Source organism: Malaclemys terrapin, chromosome 15 (genome assembly GCF_027887155.1).
Source record: "Malaclemys terrapin pileata isolate rMalTer1 chromosome 15, rMalTer1.hap1, whole genome shotgun sequence".
Taxonomy (NCBI): Eukaryota; Metazoa; Chordata; order Testudines; family Emydidae; genus Malaclemys; species Malaclemys terrapin.
This window is the reverse complement of record NC_071519.1, coordinates 34,914,597-34,934,550: the sequence shown is the minus strand read 5'-3', so window position 1 is coordinate 34,934,550 and position 19,954 is coordinate 34,914,597. Positions and strand designations below refer to the sequence as shown.

General features: G+C 47.3%; 1 protein-coding gene across 2 annotated transcripts in view; it reads right to left on the bottom strand.

Annotated features, from left to right (window-relative positions):
• Nucleotides 1-657: 657 nt before the first annotated feature.
• The window catches only part of HMBS (hydroxymethylbilane synthase), a 33,638-nt gene continuing 14,341 nt past the window's right edge, over nucleotides 658-19,954 (bottom strand). For both annotated transcript variants that reach the window (XM_054005715.1, XM_054005716.1), the window contains 12 exons: nucleotides 16,477-16,549; nucleotides 15,689-15,738; nucleotides 15,546-15,601; nucleotides 13,624-13,701; nucleotides 12,983-13,060; nucleotides 11,136-11,211; nucleotides 9,163-9,276; nucleotides 8,520-8,558; nucleotides 7,916-8,035; nucleotides 7,575-7,628; nucleotides 1,260-1,346; nucleotides 658-1,026 (listed from right to left, as the gene is read on the bottom strand). In XM_054005715.1, coding sequence (XP_053861690.1) covers nucleotides 853-1,026; nucleotides 1,260-1,346; nucleotides 7,575-7,628; nucleotides 7,916-8,035; nucleotides 8,520-8,558; nucleotides 9,163-9,276; nucleotides 11,136-11,211; nucleotides 12,983-13,060; nucleotides 13,624-13,701; nucleotides 15,546-15,601; nucleotides 15,689-15,738; nucleotides 16,477-16,549 — 999 coding nt within the window. In that variant the 3' untranslated portion in view covers nucleotides 658-852. The remainder of the gene's footprint in view (nucleotides 1,027-1,259; nucleotides 1,347-7,574; nucleotides 7,629-7,915; nucleotides 8,036-8,519; nucleotides 8,559-9,162; nucleotides 9,277-11,135; nucleotides 11,212-12,982; nucleotides 13,061-13,623; nucleotides 13,702-15,545; nucleotides 15,602-15,688; nucleotides 15,739-16,476; nucleotides 16,550-19,954) is intronic.

Below are 19,954 nucleotides of genomic sequence, written 5' to 3'. Positions count from 1 at the left end.
TGCATCAATTCAGCCCTCAAGTTCCCGCTAGGGAGCAGAGGCTGGGGTTTGCCTTGCTCTGGTGCTCCCACCAGCAAGCAGGGTCAGGAGCAAAGGGGGCTCTGCCCTACCCCTGCAGCTCCTAGTGGCTGGGAACCATGGCCAATGGGAGCTGCAGGGGTGGTGCCTGTGGACAGGGCAGTGCACAGCAGAGCCCCCAGGCCACACCTCTCCATTGGAGCTGGAGTGGGGACATGCCACTTCTCCAGGGAGCTGCTTGATGTAAGCACTGCCTGAACCCTGTTAACATGCTTAGATCTACTTACCAGGGGGTCCACACTACACTGTCTCCCATCCACCCCCCTTGTGCTTCTCGGCCAGGTGGAGTACAGGAGCTGAGCAATCTGCAGTCAATTTAGTGGGGCTTAAGTAGACCTGCTAAATTGACTGCTGATGCATCAATTACCACACATTGATCCCCGGTAAGTGTAGACAAGAGCACCTTATATCCCTTACCATTTTAGCATTATTTCTTGTATTGAGTTATTCTTGTTACTGTATTAAAAAGAGCTTGCTTATAGCCTTTGGGTAAACAAGTTGCTGAAACAAACCACCCAAAAAGATAGCTCATAGGAGAAACTCCAAATAGGATTGTATCCTCTGAACAGGCATAACTACTCAAATTACAGAGTTTAATATTTTAAGTTTCGTTTTCAGATCCAAAAGGAAAAGGGGATGCGAGTGTAAATTAAGAGACTCCACCTAAGGAAGGATAACAGTGCAGCAGCCAAGTCCATGTTTTTTCTGTCAAACTTCTGACCGTGCAGGAATCATGCCAACTGCAAGAGCTGCTGGTGGGTGGGAATGATGTGTCTATCGGGCATCATTGAGCTGCCTTGCAACACTGAGGATACGCTTAGCACCCTTGCTCAGCAGTAAGCTGGCTAGTTCAAGACCCAGGTTCTCTGCGGCCTCTTGAGCATGACGAGGAACGTTCTTGGCTGTGATGCTAACATACTGTGTATCATCATTGGGTCCCTCTTCATTCTAAAAATAAAAAGATACCGAATGTAAAACAGCAGGGAAACCTGGGGGGTTAAACAGTAGGTTGCCATATACATTTTTATAAGCTTTATCAGAGAATATTGTAAAGACGACTAAAGATTTTAAGGACTGGACTGAAAGAAATATGGTAAAAAGGCCTGTTTTTGTCTTTTTCATTTGACTTGGAAGTTTGAAGATTAAAACCAACTGAAATTAAGAGGCTTTTATTTATTTACCTGCTGTGGGTAGTTAACACCAGTCTGCATAGTGTCCTTCAGGCTATCTGATCCATCCAAGCTGTAGACAGCTCCTGTCAAATACAACTGGGCAAAACACAATAAAGGTACGTGGCATCTGTGATGACCAACCCAAGCATCCCCTTTTTAAAAATTAAGATTTCTGATCTGAGGAGGAAACTAGTAAGAGTTGGGGAAACCATTCTGCCATTAACTCCCATGTGCTGTTGGAAAAATTGCTTCCTTTCTGGCTCAGTTTAGGCCTACAGGTGTATTTTGAGGCTTACCAAGATCCTATGCTTAAAGGGGCTAGTCATATCACATTATTGATCATCATGGCAGAGCAATCCACGTAACCCAATTGTTGTTATTCCTTAATGGGCCGAAGAGGGTTGCTGTTCTGGCATGGGAAGCTTGCAAGTATGTTGCCTCCACAACCCTCCTTGCCCAAGAGATAGGAGACAAGTACCATTTGTTAGACACCATGATTTCTTCAAGTGCTTGTACATGTTGATTCCAATCAGGTGCGGACGTGCACAGTAGCCAGATTTTTCCCTAGCAGCAACCATAGGGTTGGCCTGGGAACCCCCTGGAGTCGCACCCGCATGTTGCCCAATATAGAGCCCTGCTGACCCGCCACCCCCTGAGTTCCTTCTTACCGCCAGTGACAGTAGCTGTAACTTCCCTTGCTCTTGCAAGTGACCTAGCAGTTTGATTCCCGTTGTACTCACCTTGTTTATTCAGATAGTTGTTGTGACGATGTGGGACTGTTCTTAATGTTTCCTCTGAATACTGTGTGGGTGCCTCAGTTTCCCCTATGCATTTCTTAAGTCTCCAGTGTGCATAAATGGCCGACACTCTGTACGCTGGCGACAAATGGCTGGGGCCCTTCCCCCGTGCAAGGGAACAGATACAGGTGAACAAAGATCAGGTGACCTCCTGGCCCAGGAAAGAGACAAGGCCAGAAAGGAAGGGCTGGAGGGGGTTTCAGTTGGGAGCTGGCTGGGGATGGGAAGTGAAGACAGAGGGGGTTGTCTGGCTCGCTGGGCCCCAGAATGGACCTGGCTGAGGGATCCCATTCTCTGTACCTACAAGCTCTGTTTTAGACAGTGTTCCTGTCATCTAATAAACCTGGTTTACTGGCTGGTTGAGAGTCATGTCTGACTGCGAAGTTGGGGATGCGTGCAGGACTCTCTGGCTTCCCCAGGACCTCGCCTAGGTGGACTCGCTGTGGGAAGCGCACGGAGAGGCATATGCTGAATGCTCCAAGGTCAGACCCAAGAGGTGAAGCCGTGTGAGCTTCTTGCCCTGAAGACAGTCTGCTCCAAGGGAGAGGAGGCTCCCCAAAGTCCTGACTGGCTTTGTGGGGAGCAGTTCCAGAGCATCGCCCGGGGACTCTGTGACAGTTGTACGTTTCATTTACGGGGTTTTCCCCCCTTTATTTGTTGCCTCCAGGGCATGCTGCAATCCCCAGGCTTCAAGACCTGCAAAGACTGTGTGAAGCACATGTCAAAAAGTGACTCTCACACCTCCTGTTTACAGTGTCTGGGCAAGAGTCACCAAGAAGACCACTGTAAAATCTGTCGGGAATTCCAACCAAGAACCCTGAAAGAGAGAGCAGTGGCTTTAAATCCTCCTCATGGAGGCAGCTCTTCAACTGCAGTTGGACCCAGGTGCCGAGGATCCCACTACCAGCACCCTAGGCACCATCATGGAGCGTCTCAGGGACACTTCAGCCTTCGGCACTGGTGCAGAAGAGGAAGATCGAAAGGGGCCGATCCCCTTTGCCTGGATCCAGAGACAGCCATCAGTGGCAACAAGTGCAATGAATGGTGATACTTCGTGCCCTCCAAGGGCTACGAACATCTATACACTCACTCACAACCTGACTCTCTGGTGGTGGACGCTACTAACCAGTGAGAGAGGCAGGGTTTCCAGGCCCTTCCCCCAAGAATGGGGAAACAAAAAAACTGGACCTAGTCTGCCAGAAGGTTTATGCCACACAAGTCTGCAACTCTGGATTTCCAACCAACAGGCTATTGTCAGTAGGTACGCCTACAATACTTGCTCGGTGAGGGCTAAGTTTAGAGTTACTTCCCTCTGACTCCCAAGCTGAATTCTCAGCTTTTGTCGAGGAGGGGAGATTTATCTCCAGGGCATCCCTGCGAGCAGCACTCGATGGGACAGACGCTACCACTAGAGTCATGGCCACGGTTGTAGCCATGAGAAGGGGCTCCCCTTTGAGATCCAACATATCATACAGGACCTGCCTTTTGAGGGTGAGATTCTGTCTTAAAGAAAAGACAGACAAAAGGCTAAACAGCCTGAAGAACTCCAGAGCCACCTTCAGGTACTTGGGCCGCTACATGCCTTCCACTCAGCGGAGACACTTCCGGCTGCAGCCCACTCAGAGGTTTGGTCAGGAGAACCGCCATGTTGACTCCAGAAGGCAGAACAGAAGTGGCAGGAGAAGGCCACATCAACCTTCTGGCCAGAGCTGGGGACAACCAAAGCCTGCTTTTTGTAGGCATGGTCAAGGAGGGTGTACCACACCTGGAAATGGATCCATCCCACCTTACCTTCTCATCTCGACTATCCCCTTTCTACCGTGCATGTCCCCTTATTACCTTGGACTGATGGGTGCTCCGCACAGGAGAGAGGGGCTACTCCATCCAATTCTGTGCCCTCCTGCCCTTCCCCCCGCCCCCTTCCCTGTCCCTCTTCAGGGACCTTTCTCACGAGCAACTCCTTATCCAGGAGGTGCAGTTGCTCCTATCTTTAGGGGCTGTGGAGAAGGTTCCTCAGGAGCACAGGGGTGAGGGGGTTTATTCCTGGTATTTCCTAATACCGAAAGCCAAAGGCTGTCTCAGGCCCATCCTGAACCTGCGGGAACTCAACAAGTTTACAAAGAAACTCAAGTTCCGTATGGTGTCTCTGGCTTCCATCATTCCCTCACTGGATCCAACAGACTGGTATGCCGCTCTCGACTTGAAGGAGGCATATTTTCATATCGCAATCACTCAGCCCCACAGGAAGTACCTCAGGTTCATGGTGAACACCATTCACTACCAATTTACAGTCCTCCCGTTCTGCCTGTCAGCAGCACCTCAGGTTTTCGCCAAGTGCATGGTAGTCATCGCTGCATTTTTACATAGGCACCAGTTTCAGCTGTTTCCTTACCTTGACGACTGGCTGATGAAGGGCCGCTCCAAGACCCAAGTGGAGGCTCAGGTCAAGTTTATCAGAGCCACCTTCGTCAACCTGGGTCTCCTTTTAAACTAAGCAAAGTCCACTCTGTCCCCCGTCCAGAGGATAGAGTTTATAGGTGTGTATTGGACTCGACCCAGGCCACGGCCTACCTGCCGCAAGTGAGGTTTTAGACCCTGACCGATACCATTCGAGGGCTCAGAAAGATTTCCACAACCACAGCAAGAAACTGCCTAAAGCTTCTGGGTCACATACCGGTTTGTACCTATGTGGTGCAGCATGCCAGACTCAGACTTTGACCTCTTCAGTCGTGGCTGGCGTCAGTGTATCGCCCAGCCCGGGACAGCTTGGACAGGATAGTGATCCTACCTCGCCCAGTTCTCAACTCCTTCCTGTGGTATCTCGACCCTCAGGAGGTATGTCAGAGGTCCCCTTGGCAGTCCACAGACGTCCATGTCTCTAGTGACGGATGCATCAGACGTGGGCTGGGGAGCACATCTAGGAGACTGCAGGACTCAAGGTCTTTGGTCTCTGGCAGATCTGACACTCTACATCAATGTCAGAGAGTGGTGTGCCTGGCATGCCAGGCCTCCCAGGCATACTTATCGGGACAATGTGTATCAATCATGAGGGACACCACCACCACCAGAATGTTCTATATCAACACACCGGGGGGGTGCATGCTCTTCTCCCCTGTGCCAGGAAGCCCTCATGCTGTGGGACTTGTGTAGAACATTTGATACACCTGCAAGCATCATACTTCCCTGGGGTACAGAACGAGCTGGTGGACCACCTCAGCAGGTTGTTTCATGGCCACGAGTGGTCCCTTCGCCTGGACATTGCGATTTCAATCTTCCAGAGGTGGGGCTTTTCCCAGATAGACCTATTCGCCACGTGACACAACAGGAAGTGCCAGCAGTTCTGCTCCTTCCAGAACCACAGCCCGGGCTCCAGTGCGGCCGCGTTCCTCCTCCCCTAGGGAGGCTGTCGCCTTTCCGCCCATACCGCTGGTTCACAAGGTGCTCCTCAAGATCCGGAGGGAATGAGCTCAGGTTATATTGATAGCTCCATCGTGACCCCAACAGCACTGGTACACATCTCTCCTAGACATGTCCATGGAAGCCCCAGTCACCCCGCCACTCTTCCCGGACCTTCTGACACAAGATCATGGCTGTCTTCAACATCCGAACCTCAACTTGCTTCACCTCATGGTGTGGAAGCTCCATGGTTGAACCCAATGGAGCTTTCCTGTTCAGACCAGGTTAGACAAGTCCTCCTTCGCAGTAGAAAACCCTCTACGAGAGTCATATACCTTGCCCAGTGGGAGAGATTTTCAGGCTGGTCGGCGCAGCGCCATTCGTCTCTGATGCTGGCCCCAGTGCTGCTTACTCTGGACTGCCTCCTCCATCTGAAGCAGTAAGGACTTTCGTTGTCATCAATTAAGGGTACACTTAGCCGCTATCTCAGCCTTTCACCCAGGCAAGGAGGACAGCTCTTTGTTTGCTAACCCTATGGTCAGCCGCTTTTTAAAAAGGCTTGACAGGCTATATCGTCATGTCCGACAGCCTGTCCCTGCTTGGGACCTCAACCTCGTCCTTTCTAGACTAATGGAACCGCCCTTTGAGCCCTTGGCAATGTGCTCCCTCCTCTCTCTCTCTTACAAGGTGGCATTCCTGGTGGCAATAACCTCAGCCAAGAGGGTGTCTGAACTCAGGACCCTAACCTCAGAGCCCCCTTAAACAGTGTTCTATAAGGGCAAGGTGCAGCTCAGACCTCATCCTGCTTTCCTCCCAAAGATTGTGTCACAGTTTCACATCAACCAGGACATCTTTCTTCCATTATTCTACCCTAAGCTGCATTTCAGCGGCAGGGAGCAGAGACTACACACACTGGATGTCTGCAGGGCGCTAGCCTTTTACATCGAGAGAATGAAGATGTCCAGAAAATCAGTCCAGTTATTTGTAGCAGTAGTGGATAGAATGAAAGGATTGCCTGTGTTGTCACAACACATTTAGTCATGGATAGCGTCCTGTATTTGTGAGTGCTACAACCTGACGGGGGTTCCCGCACCCCCAATCACTGCGCACTCCACCAGGGCACAGGCTTCGTCAATAGCATTCCTGGTGCAGGTCCCCACTCAGGAAATCTGCAGAGCAGCGACGCGGTCCTCTATCCACACTTTCACCACGCACTATGTGATTACTCAGCAGGCCAGAGACAATGTGGCCTTCGGCTGAGCAGTGCTCCCATCAGTGGATGACTCTGACCCCACCTCCTGAACTTGGGCTTGAGAGTCACCTGATTGGAATCAACATGAACAAGCACTCTAAGAAGAAAAAATGGTTACTCATCTTCTCGTAACTGTTGTTCTTCAAGATATGTTCAAGTCCGTTCCAATACCCACACTCCTCCTCCTCTCTCAGAGTAGCCGGCAAGAAGGAACTGAGGGGGTGGCGGTTCGGTAGGGCTCTATATTGGGCGCCATGAAGGCGTGACTCCAGGGGGTACCCATGCTGACCCTATGGTTGCTGCTATGGGAAAATCTTCCAGCTACTGTGCACTTGTGCACGCACACACCTGATTGGAATGGACACGAACAATACATCTCAAAGAAAAACAGTTATGAGAAGGTGAGTAACTTTTTTCCTGCATGACAGCGCCCTCTATTTGAGTCAGGCTTCCTTTCTGTAGGGTAGTGTTTATATTTAATCTTGGGGAAGTTTTATCTATTATTTATCAAAGGAATAGGCTTTCTAGCCCCAGATAAAGATTTATCTACAGAGGGGATGAGAATCACCACTCGTAATTATTGAGAGGGTAAATTAGAAGATGGCTAAGCCTTGTCCACAAAGTTCCATCATGTTTTCCCTGACACAGGGATTTTTTTTTTTTTTTCCTTAGCTGTGTTATTGCTACACTTGTGTTGGCCTTGGTTGTTTGACCCTGCCCTACACAATGTTGTTCTGGTGAATTCAGCGTGGAGATAGCAAGGCTAGCCTCAGCTGCCAAGTATGCTTGCTGGAACTATTTTCAGGTGGCAGGGAAAAAGTGCATGTTGGAAAAATGCTCAGTGATGAACCCAAATAAAATACATTAAGTTCTGCTCACCTGGGAGTCTTTCAGCATAGAACTGACTGCTACGGGAACACTACATCCACCCTCCTGAAACAAAAAGCACAGCAAACAGGTAAAAGTTGATGTCAAGATTCCTATGTGACCCACCATGTCAGGACCCTTTGAAAAGCCTGTAGAACACAGAGTCAGCCATGTACAGAAGAATATCCGTACACACAATCAGTTAACAGACACTTGAATCTAGTCTGTATTTAGCAGCTGAGGTAACGAAATCTAGCAGGGTTCTGATACCATGGTGTTTAACAATACTACATAATCATTTACTTCTTCTCCCAGGAAGGAAGTAGACAGAAAAGCGATGGTACCAGACCTACCAAGTGTCTCATAAAGGCTCTCTCAGCAATGCAGCACAGCACCGTTTCCCCATCATGCAAGGCAGATACCATATCCAGTATCTCTTCATCTCTAGCTCGGACCTCTACTGCTAAGGCACCCTGAAGGAAGAGAGAAACACTGTCCTCAGTCTTCATGCATCTCTAGTCTGCAGTCTGTTAGTCCCAAACCACTAAACCAGCATGGCTTATAGGCATTCCACTGTAGTGCTCTACCCCCTATACACATGCAAATCCCATTGCTATAACACACATGGCAACAAGATGAAAGCAGAAAGAAAAAGTTGCACATTACTAAACAAGTGAGCTGCAGGATCACAGCTTCAGACTGATTCTTATCAGCTTGTTCTATATAGATGCTGACTCCTACTTTCATTAGTATGCTCTTGAAAGGCCACGTCTCAGGAGTAGAATGATCACTTATAACAGTGATGACATGCTAGCCTTAGTTAACAACCGCAGTACGCTTCCCAAATGCAGCATGCCTACAGAACAGCAGCCAGAAAAGGTGCAGAGTTGAAAACACAGTTGAAATGTTTGGTTGTAACACAGCAACTGGCTACTCAGCTGGCTTTTCATCGCATACCTGCCCAACAGCATAAAGGCAATCTTCAGGGTTTAGGATCTGGAGAAAAAGCAAAGATTAGTTCATATGTTGCAGTGCTAAATCCAAGATTATGTAAAAATTTTATTTAAAATGCTCCAAAGAGCAGCAATTCAGGATGAGACGGAAATGATTTCCATAAAGGAAGTGCAGTACAATGGTTATAGCAAGGAACTGGGAAGTAACAACTCCTGGGTTCTATACCCAACTCTGCCATTGTATGTACTACCTGGGGATGGTCATGCCCCAGCACTGTGCCTCCATTTTCCCATCCATAAAATGGGTATAATGGTACTTATTTCATTGGAGATTGTAATGTTTTATCAAAATTATCAGATGTTTCTAAAGTGCCTGTTCATGAAGGATTTGGGAACTATAAAGGGCTCTGAAGTTTTCAGATGGACAAATATTATTGACATATGGAAAGAGTTGTGCTAAATGCATCTTTGGAAGGGAAATGCAGTGAGTTGAACCCTCACTCCAATGCAGCCTAATCTCAAGATAATGCATATATGGATTCAGAGCAGATGTTATGCTCATCCATGATGGGACAGCTAAGGTTTCTGAAAGGGAATGGGTTAAGGATCTGGAAGTGAATCGAATTTCCCACTGTGCTTCTCCTCACCTGACCAATACGATTCTCCCAGCCCATCCTCCTCAGTCCAGCAGCAGCCAGAATTATGGCACTGAAGTCCTCCTTTTCATCCAGCTTTTTCAAGCGGGTGTTTAAATTTCCTCTCTGCATAAAGGGTTAAGTGAGAAGCACAGAAACAGCAATCTCTAAATTGGGACACTTTGCTTGCAAATCTTAACTCAGCCACTAGAGGCTGCTACTGCTGCAATCACCAAAGGCTGTCACTCCTGCAGCTAATCAGCCTGCTCCCTTCCTCTCTGCTTGGGCCTTTCCTCCCTTACCTCTCGTCCCCCAGCAGTAGCAGTTACTCCCCACAGGGGATGGGGCATGCAGTGTCATATACAAGTAGGTCAGGCTTCTGGATCCAACATAGATCAACTATAGAGCTTCCTTCTCTGAGGCTCTCTACACTACTGCGTAAGTCGACCTATGCTACGCAACTCCAGCTACATCAATAACGTAGCTGGAGTTGACATACCTTAGGTTGAGTTACCGCAGGTGGTCGACAGGAGAAAATCTCCCGTCTACTTACCTTACTCTTCTCGTTGGGGGTAGAGTACGAGGATCGATTAGAGAGCGATCTGCAGTCGCTTTGGCAGGTCTTTACTAGACCTGCTAAATTGACCGCCGGTGGATCAATCTCAGAGTGTGGATCCCTGCTGTACTGTAGACCTGCCTTGAGAGAGACATCACAGATGTGTCTTCCAAAAAGATCCTTTAAATACACTGCCAGGCATGGCTGGGTTAGCTTAAACAAGGTATGTTATGCACGGGGCCACCTACTGGCTGAGCAGTATAACACAGTGTTCCAAACATGCAGCAAAGCACTACGGAAGAGGGAAAAGGGGAAGATTCCCCCACAAAATGAAAGGAAAGGGGGAACTTTAGTAAGAATGAGAATTCAAGAGAGGTGGGGCTGGGGGAAGCAGGCCTGCCATCTGCTCCTGGAGCAAGACTACTGCAGTACACTGCAAAAGTACTGATACACAGTATACTGCATAGGTACTGATCACTTGAAGAGAAAGAAGCCACCAAGATTTCCTCCAGACCTAAAGAAGCCACCAACAGATTAGGGGGAGTTTGAGGTGTGTGGGCATGTGTGGGGGGAGGAGAGTAAGCAGTGGACTCCACAAGTTCAGAGAGACACCACATTAACTTGCTTTTCAAGAACATTTGGGGCTCTCCCAGCATTGCTGTAAGATGGATTTTCCCAAGGTTGATGCATATTTGTGCTCTCCTAGCGTTTTTCAGTTTGGGGCAAAAGCATCACCAGGTACTGATACGACACCATGATGTAACAAAATGGGACGAGGAAGGCAGAAGCCAAAGGAGAGTGGACTTCTAAGAACAGCCTGAAAATAGTACCATTCACCAGAATGTGCCAACAGGCCTTGTGGGGCCCTAACTGTCTCCAGTCACTTGCATAACTGAGTTGAGGAACTATCCTGGAAAACTTGTTCAGATGGTGGCAGATGGAATTTTGCTGTGAATTGTGAAGTAATCATTTGGACACTGGCTCTTTGGGGCTGGGACTGTGGACATGTCTCATGTAGCACTGAACATGTCAGCAGCGGACAAATAAAAATTGTGCAGAATTAAAAAAATAAGTTAAAGGGACAGAGACTGGGACAACAGAGCCTTTCACTGCTGGTCTGAATCCCACCCAAGCCATTAGTGACTGAATTGGAATGAGTTGTGTGTCTTATGCCAGTTCCTCCTGTGAAGTGTATCTGCCTCTGAGAAGCTAGACTCACATTGGGCCCTTTCTCTGCAGAAAATACAGGGATTGAATGGGACAGGAAGAGTAAACTCCTCTCTCATAGTAGTTTAGCAGCATGAAGTTAGCTTGAGCAGAGGACTGGAAGTCAGGAAGCCGGGGTTCTAATCATAGCACCAAAATGCTAGAGAAAAGCCAACTGTTATTTATTGAGATACCACACCCGCACTCTGCCAGGAAAGGATACAATATCCTTGAATTCCAGATGAGGGAACCGCCTTTTGAGCTGAGCTGCTCGCCGAAGTGAACTGGTTCCGATCACGCTTCAGAGGAAACAAAAAAAACCCAGTGAAACAGAATTAGATTCATTCACTCACCTTTAGCTGGGGACAGGTTAGGAGCTTCCAGGGAAACACACACTACCTTTTTAAACTAGTCACAGAGCATTTGGGGATCTACCATCATTCATATGGCAGAAGGAAAAATGGAGAGATTTAACACGAGGCCTAACTAAATCTAGATATAACCAGACTACCTAGTCCGTGAAACAGTCTCTGTGGTAGGTTGTTAGGCCTTTGCAAAGCAGCCATTAATCCTTGTTACGGATCTCTGACTCCTCAGTGGGTCACCATCTACAGAATGCACCAATCCCCAAGCCCTATTTTCTGTTTTGATAACTGGAATAAACTGGTTTGGAAAGCAGGGATAGCAGTCCTGGATCACGGAACACATCTGGGTGTGCAAGGTGAGGTCTGATAAATAGGTTGTGGAAAGTGCAGTGGGAGAGCTCTCTGGCCAGCACTGTGTGTATCTGGACAGCAAGGGGGGCTGACAGTCTGACCAGAGAGAGGACTACTTTCAAGGGATGTATGCTACTCACTTTTCTTTTTATCCCATAAAAAAAGATGACAAGTCATCTCTAGTTTAGCCTGTGTGAAGTGTAAGTCTACATCTGTGTAAATCTAAATCTGAAGCAAACAATTTATTTTCTTCTATTTCTATTTTCTGTGTTTTAATTAAGATTACGGACATCTGGGTAATTTCAACACAGACATCCCCAAAGAGAAAGGAATCTTGTAACCTCTAAGGAGAGGGACTGAAAAGTAAATAATTTCTGGAACTAGCCCCCCATCTCAGGGCTGTACACACTAGTGCTTGTATTGGTATAACTTAAGTCACTCAGGGTGTGAAAAAGCCACCCCACTGAGCGACGTGAGTTACACTGACCTAAGCACCAGTGTGGACAGTGCTATGTTAGTGGGAGACACTCTCCTACCGACACAGCTACTGCCGCTTGGGAAGGTGGAGTAATTATGCCGACGGGAGAGCTCTCTCCCGTCGGCATAGACTGTCTGCACTAGCAGTGCTACAGCAGTGCAGCTAGTAGACCTGCACTGCTGTAGTGATTCTCGTGTAGACTAGTCCTTAGTCTGAGTCAAGAAGCATGGATAGAAAACTCTGCTCCCACTGAGTCGTGTTACCATCAGAGTGGAGTAGGTGAATGCAACCAAAGAAGCCAAAAGACCGAGGAGAGGGAGTTGGCTGTGGTGTGGGTCACAAAAACACTGGGCCAAGTTCACCCTGCTTTAAGTCCCTTGACTTCAATGGAAATCCAACAAAGCTGAATGTCCTCTGTGTCAGTCAGGAGAGGGAGGAGGATTTTAGCATGCAGAGTGCTTTGAAGATATGAAGTGCTAAGAATTCATCCTAGGGGTTGTGGAGGATTTAGAAAATGTCAGTCCTCAAAGCATGACTGTAGAGATGAGAGGTCAGCTCTTGCTCATTTATTCAACAGCAGCAATTCTTTCCCATAGTGATAATTATGGTTCCTGGGATTCTTATTAAGTTTTTATTCCTTTATTGCTAATTCCTACAAATGTTTCACTTTAACTTAAAAAAAAAAAAAAAAGACAACACACACTGAAAACACCTCTTAATCTGTGCAAAGGACAGATGAAAGTCTGGATGTTAACTGTATTAACACAGGGAGTTCACAAAGAATAGTGAAGAGCAGGCAGTTTTGATATTGAGAAGTCTAAGCCTATCCCTTTTCACCACCCTATTTCTTAAACAACAACTCTCCCATCCACTCACCTCTTTTCAGGAAGGCTGTTGAGGGTTTTCCCATAGTTCTTGGGATGAAAAACGACAGCATCATGGGGATTTTCCCTTCTACAAAGAAATACAGTGTAGACAAGACATCATTCCATAGGATGTGGTTAAATGGAAACAGTTCTGCTCATGGTCCTTAGTGGAGGTGCCTCTAACTTCCTTATCCTTAGTCCAATACAGGGAGCCTTTCTTTTCCTTTTCCATTTTTCCTTCTAATTAATCTAGAGCTGGTGAAGGTGCTGGTTTGACAATTCTAGACAGTCGGTTCTCTACTCATCTACAGAGCAGGCACAGCACAAGCCGCGGAAGGGGAAGCTTCCCACAGGCACCACCCTCTGTCAACATGCTTAATCCTGTCCTGAAGCTCACCCAACCCCTCTTTAAGAAAGAGAGGGGGGGGGGGTTCAGTCTTCACAGCCCATGGTATTTGGGCTCTCGCTCTCTCCTGAGACAGGCAACAAGATGACAAGCACAGTGGCAAGTTGTGCAATACAGTTACCTACACAAAGGGAAATAGATTGAGACCGACCAAACTCATCACACAGGATGCCAACAGTAAAGAAATGGTCTTTCTGGAGATTTTAAAACCCCTCAGGAAGTCAGGCCTCTCAATGCACACTTACTTGCAGATGGCCCCAATGGTGAAGCCAGGCGGGAGCGAAGTTGGCAGGTCCTTCAAGGAGTGAACAACCAGGTCAACTCTACAAGTCAGAAGAGAGAAAAGTTAGAGCATGGTGTGGGTGAAGGAGCCCATGGGGCACCTGCAAGATGCCTTCAGATGATCTGAGAAATAAAAATTCCACACTGGACTTTAGTCTAGAAACTGGGGCTGGAAATTAGGAATCCTGGGTTCTATTCCCAGTTCTACTAATTCACTGTGCAACTTTAGACAGGTCACTTCATCTCTCTGTGCCTCAGTTTTTCCATCTGTAACATTATGATGTCAATCTCCCGGGGGTGCTACATCATAAATATTTGCAAAGTGATTTGAAGAGCCATGGGCACATTGCACAGACACCCATCACCCTTGCAGGACACATTGCTCAGTGGATCCGACAGCCCAGTCAGATTTAAATAACTACTTTTCAGTTGGCAGCAGCCCAGAGCTCGAGCTGCCTGCATCACTTCATACCACTGACATGGCCATCAAAAAAGGGCTTGAATCCTTAGAGCCTGAACTCACTGGGAGTCTTTCCACTGACTTCAGTGGGAATTAGATCAGCCCTTAGATGACGAGGACCCAAAGGGGAATCTTTAATTTTAATCCAAATTGAGACAAGTCCCTTGATCCATGTGCATCCCATACCCTAGCTGGAACATGAGGTAAAAAACAGCAGTCTCCCTCAGTCACAACTGACATCTGAACCCAGGTCTCCCACAGAAATAAGTTACCCCAAAAGAGGCTTAACCCTAATGCTTCCAGTTCTCCTGCACTGTTGGTTGTGAGTACAATTAACAAGCAGGAGGCTTTGGAGACTGTTTAATGCTAACTGTGAATCTGAGGCAGCTACTGAAATGTCTGAATTCAAAGTGTATGTGGCCACTCAGTGGTGTGTATGTAACAAATAATACTGTTGCTCTAAAAATACCACAGGTTGCAGGGAATCAGTTCAACCAACACAAACATGAATCATTGACATGACACATTTTTCCTTCAGCCATGTAAGCCCAACTAAAACAGTCAGGGGAAGGAGACAGAGACTATGGATAGCACATTTCACAAGCCTATCATTCTCTAAAATGTTCTAAAAGAAATTTGAATTACGAACAAGCCACTAGAGCAGGCCTGCACAACATGTGGCCCAGGGGCTGCGTGGGCTCACTGTGTGGCCCGCAGGGGGTGAGTAGGCAAGCGGCGGGTGAGGGAGGGGGGCTGAGGCGAGCGGGCAGGCAGTGGTGGGGGGTGAATAGGCGAGCGGGGGGGCCTGAGGAGGCGAGCGAGCAGGCAGTGGCGGGGGTGCAGGTGAGCCGGCGGTGGGGTAGGGGGGCTGAGGAGGCAAGCGGTGAGTTGGTGGCTGACCTGGTCTACTGATCTGGTCTGGCTCCCATCCCCTCTCCAAGGGTTGCAGCTGTCTGGAGGTGCTGCCTTCCATGCCTTGCTCATTCACACCTCATTCATTCAACAGGGCAATTGATTACAAAGTGGGGGGGGAAGATCTTATTCTACTTCTAGCAAAAAGACATTTTTCTTTTACCTTAATTATACTACCTTAGGAGCCCGCTATAACATATTACAAAGATTCAATACCGCTCTTTTGGTGGGGTGGCGCTGGGGAAGGAGGGTTTCTTTCCGCGGGGTGGGCAGCGCTGGGGGTGTGTGTGTTGTGTTTCGGGGAGAGAGGGGGTAGGCGGGGCCAGGGGAGAGGGGGGTTCGGCCCTCAGCTGTTTTCTTTGGAGTAATATGGCCCTCGCCACTTTACGAGTTGTGCAGGCCTGCACTAGAGGGTGAATGTTTGTCTTGTTTTCAGATGCAGACAGAATCTGCAGCACTGCTCGGGCCATTCCATGTCTTGCAGTAAGCAAGAGAAAGGTTCAGAGCTCTTACTCATTTCTTTCCAGTGCATTTTCCAGCTCCTTGGTAAAGAGGCTCTTCTCTCCAATCTAAATAGGGAGGGAGGAACATGAAGCATATTACCAACGTAATCAAATATAGCCTCACTCAATTCAAAGGAGGAAGAGGTCATTTACCTTGGAAAGAGCAGTGTCCAGGATCTTGTCTCCAGTTGTTGACATGGCAACTGTTCAAAGAGAGAACTTTTTAAGAGCAGCGATACAGAGAGATCAGATAGGCCCAGACTCTGTAAGTCTCTGTGCGGTAGGCAGCAAAGGGGTACATGGCTACTGCATTCAGGTGCAGGTGTGAATGCAAGCTCCATGTAGCAGGAGTATTCTAGCAGTACTCTGCACTAAGCAGGAGTAAAGATTAGGTCTTCTGGAAGTGTGCTGCCTTATTCCCAAGAGCACAGAGTAAGGAAAGGGAAGGCCATGAGTGTGTGTGTCTGAGGACAGTAGTTTTAAGCAGGATCCTCATCACACTAACAAGACACTTTGCTTTGAGCACCATCTCTGGCCTCACCCCTGCTACTGGGCAGGTGCTCAGCAGCCATCCAATCAATGCAGCATTGGGCTCCTGACTGCTCCCGATTTGGTTTATATAATTTTTTACTTTGCATTTGAACATGAACATATGCTGCATCTAGCTTGGAGCCAGACTAATGCATAGTTACTCTATGGAGTGACAGTATCATTATCTGTATAGAAACTTGGGAACTCAATGCTCAGCAGTACATGGAATCCATCTTCTCCTTGCTCTGCAGACATTAGCATCTCTTGTCCAGTCACATTTGGATTCTCCACTTACACAAACGCCACAATCTCTCTTCCTTGGGCCAAGGGCTTCTTGCATAACAGACATTACACATCAAACCATCCCACTCCAGCTGCTCCCTGTCTCTGAGCAGCATTTGAACACCTACCAATCTCAAAATGAAGGTTGAGGTATCGCTTGCGGAGCATTTCCACTACACTGTCTGTCTGAATCCGGGCCAGCTGCAGTTTAAAAACAGAAGGCAAAGTCCCACGTGAGATGGCATGTGTTCAGTACATCAGCTAAAGGAAGCTTTTCTATTCTTAGACATAGTCAAATGCACTCACCAAAGCCTCCAAAACACAAGCATTAATGCAAATAAATAGAAGTCTTAGCACAGTGCTACACAAACCCTACCCCTGCATAATGATCACAACACCCAACAGAAGAAAGTATTACCATCCCTGCTTTACAGATGGAGAAACAGAATTGGAGTGACCTGCCCCATGGTCAGACAGTGAGTCAGTGGTAGGGTCAGACCAAATTTCGTCAGTTAGAAGTAGTGGTTCAAACAGGGGACTGGAAGTCAGAATTCCTGGGTTCTATTTTCAGCTCTGCCACTGACTTGCTGTGTTCTGTGGCCAGCCATTTCAGTTCTTTGTGCCTCAGTGACATTATGTTTAAAGTGGAGATGGTATTTACCCACCTAATTGGAAGGGCTGTGGCTTACTATCTGTGAAGTGCCACCACTGGGCGAATGGAACTATAGCAGTGGCTCTCAAACTTTTTTTTACTGGTGACCCCTTTCACATAGCAAACCTCTGAGTGCAACCCCCTTTATAAATTAAAAACACTTTTTAATATATTTAACACCATTATAAATGCTGGAGGCAAAGCAGGGTTTGGGGTGGAGGTTGACAGCTCACTACCCCCCCATGTAATACCCTCATGACCCCGAGGGGTCCCGATCCCCAGTTTGAGAACCCCTGAACTAGAGAAACATAATGATGTGCTTTTGTAATTTTTAAAGCGAGTCAGACTAAGCATGTGCACAGTGCTAGAGAATAGGTCTTGCAGTAAGGGGCACCCATTGTTATAACAAAGGCAGACTAAATAGCCTGGTGATTCCCACCTCAGTGAGTGATGAGCTAAAATGCACCATATCTGCTCTGTGCTTTTTATGAATGCTAAACTTTACCATTGCTGTGTGATCCTGCAAGGAGCCAGAATTACGATTTGTCTGCAGGAATTGTGTTCTATATGAGCAGAGGTATGTCAGAAAGTTGTGCAGAAGGAGAACAGCAGCAGCTCAATACAACAGACAGAGCAAGCCGCAGGGTTTGGAGGCTGCAAAGGCTCACGTACCTGTAGATGGGACACATTTAATTTACACCCTGGAAGGGGAAGGATCACATAAAACAGTCCACCACCACTATCCTACTCAAGCAGAAGGTAGAGGATCCCTCCATAGATCCTGACCCTGTGAGGGGCAATGTAGTCTAGTAGTCACAGCTGAAGAAGAACCAGGAAGCCTAGTTTCTAATCTTTCTCTGCTACTGATGCTCTGAGTGGCCCTGGGCAAGTCATGGGTTTCCACATGTGTAAAATGAGTCCAACGAACTTCCCTTTTGTAAGGTGCTGTGAGATGCTGGGTGAAAGGCACAGGTGGTATAAGTGCAAAGTGCTGATAATAATTGTTAATCGATTAGGAGATCGCACACGGTGGAGAAAAGCAACGTCCCACCCGTCAATGCCCATCTGTCTCATCTTCTAGCCTCCTGCAAAGTACAGAGCCATGCCTGAGCCTGACTTCCAGAGTAGGCAAGATTATCTCAAAACAAAGGCCCAAGGCACATTTATCTCTCTTTGCAAACATGCTCCTCCCAGCTGCAGCTAGATAGCAAGAAAGACCCAGTGTATTTCCTATATCCTCCCTCCCAGGCTTTTGTGAGTGTCAACGTAGCAAAAGTTTTGCCTCCATATAAGATATTTGGTTGTTGGATATAGCAAAATGAAGACACAAAGGGAGTCTACTGAAAGAGGAGTGCAATCACCTCCCTGTTTCTTGAGCTTCTCCATGAGCTTGGTGCTGATGGAATGTGCTAACTGACAGCCATTGGGACTAAAGTTCTGCTTATTCAGAATGGATACAGTCCAGGTGGCATCAAGGAAAGCTTCTCCCACATAGCTGTAACAACATGCCTCAGTCCCGACATGGATGATCCCCTGCAGGAGAGCTCAGTCTCATGGCCCATTGAATCTTGGGCCTTCCTACGGGGACTGGCAACAAGGACGCATATTATAGTGCAACTCTGATGACAGAATACAGTTATTTCTAATTCACAGAGGTCACTCTTTGGCAAAGATATCATTACTCCAGTCTAGGGTCACTTTCTGAGGAGGACTTGGGTTTTTTGGTTTGAGAAAGATAGCTCATCTGCATAAACAAATATAAGTACATTTATTTCCATCTAATACTTTGTGCTTAATCCAAAGATCTTAAGGTGATTTACTAATATAAATGAATGAAGCCTCACGCCCCAGACCTTCTGTGAAGTATCCACAAATTGTCCCCATTTTACAGATGAGAAAATAGCAGCACAGATAAATAAAGAGCAAAATTTTCAAGAGTGTTCACTACTTTGGGTGCTCAAACTTGAAACATCTGGATCCCAATTTGCATCCGCACCTTCTAGTGACTTGAGTTGAGAGAACTCAGGACCTCTGAAAGTCAGGTGCTAGGTACATAAGGTTGGGCACCCAAAGCTAGAGGCCACTTTTGAAGATTGGCTCTAAGAGACTTGCCATAAATCACACAGTGAGTCAGTGGTAGAGATGGGAACAGAACAAGGGAATACGGATTCCTAGTCTTTCACTCTGACCACTAGACAACACTTCTCTATTGAACAGGAAACCTGATAGATGCTGTACTTCATTTGGGTTTACATATAAATTGTTATGTAAAGCCTCCGCTCAAATGCGATTGTAAGATCTGTAACTTGTATCATTAAGTTCTGCAACCTTTTTGCAGACTTTGTAACTTCAGTTATTGTTAGCATAGCCTTTTAAGTTTTGTAACCTTTGCAAGCTCTGTAACCTTTTCAAGTTACCACTTGTATGAACTTCCAAGCTTTGTAATATCCCATCCCTCAGAGAGTGTGTGAACGAGGGAGTGTGAACAAGGGAGTGTATGTGGGACTGGGCGGAAAGGAATTGCAAGGAGAAAGGAGCCCAGAGACAGGAGCCAGGTGTGTCTGATATAATCTGCCCTGAGAAGGCAATCACGAAGTGCTGTAAAAAGAGAAGAAGAACCTGGTATGCATGAAAGGAACTGGACTGGGAATGCTTCTCGGTGATGGACACAGAAGGAAAACTCCGTGTACGTGACAGGAGCTGCCCAATTCCAGAAAAATGAAGCAGCCATGCACACAAGCAGCTGCTGCTTCTTGACCTGCTCAGCAGCCTGGATTTGTGACTGCAGCCGGACACACCAGATCTACCAGGCTTCGGCTTCTCGGTCTCCATGCTGTCGCCGGTAACTCTCTGCCTGTGTAAGTGTGTGGGTCATGAGGGTATGAATGTGGTGAATGTGTGCGTGTATGAATAAGCTCCATCTCTTTTTTATCTGACCCAACAGCAGCATTGTA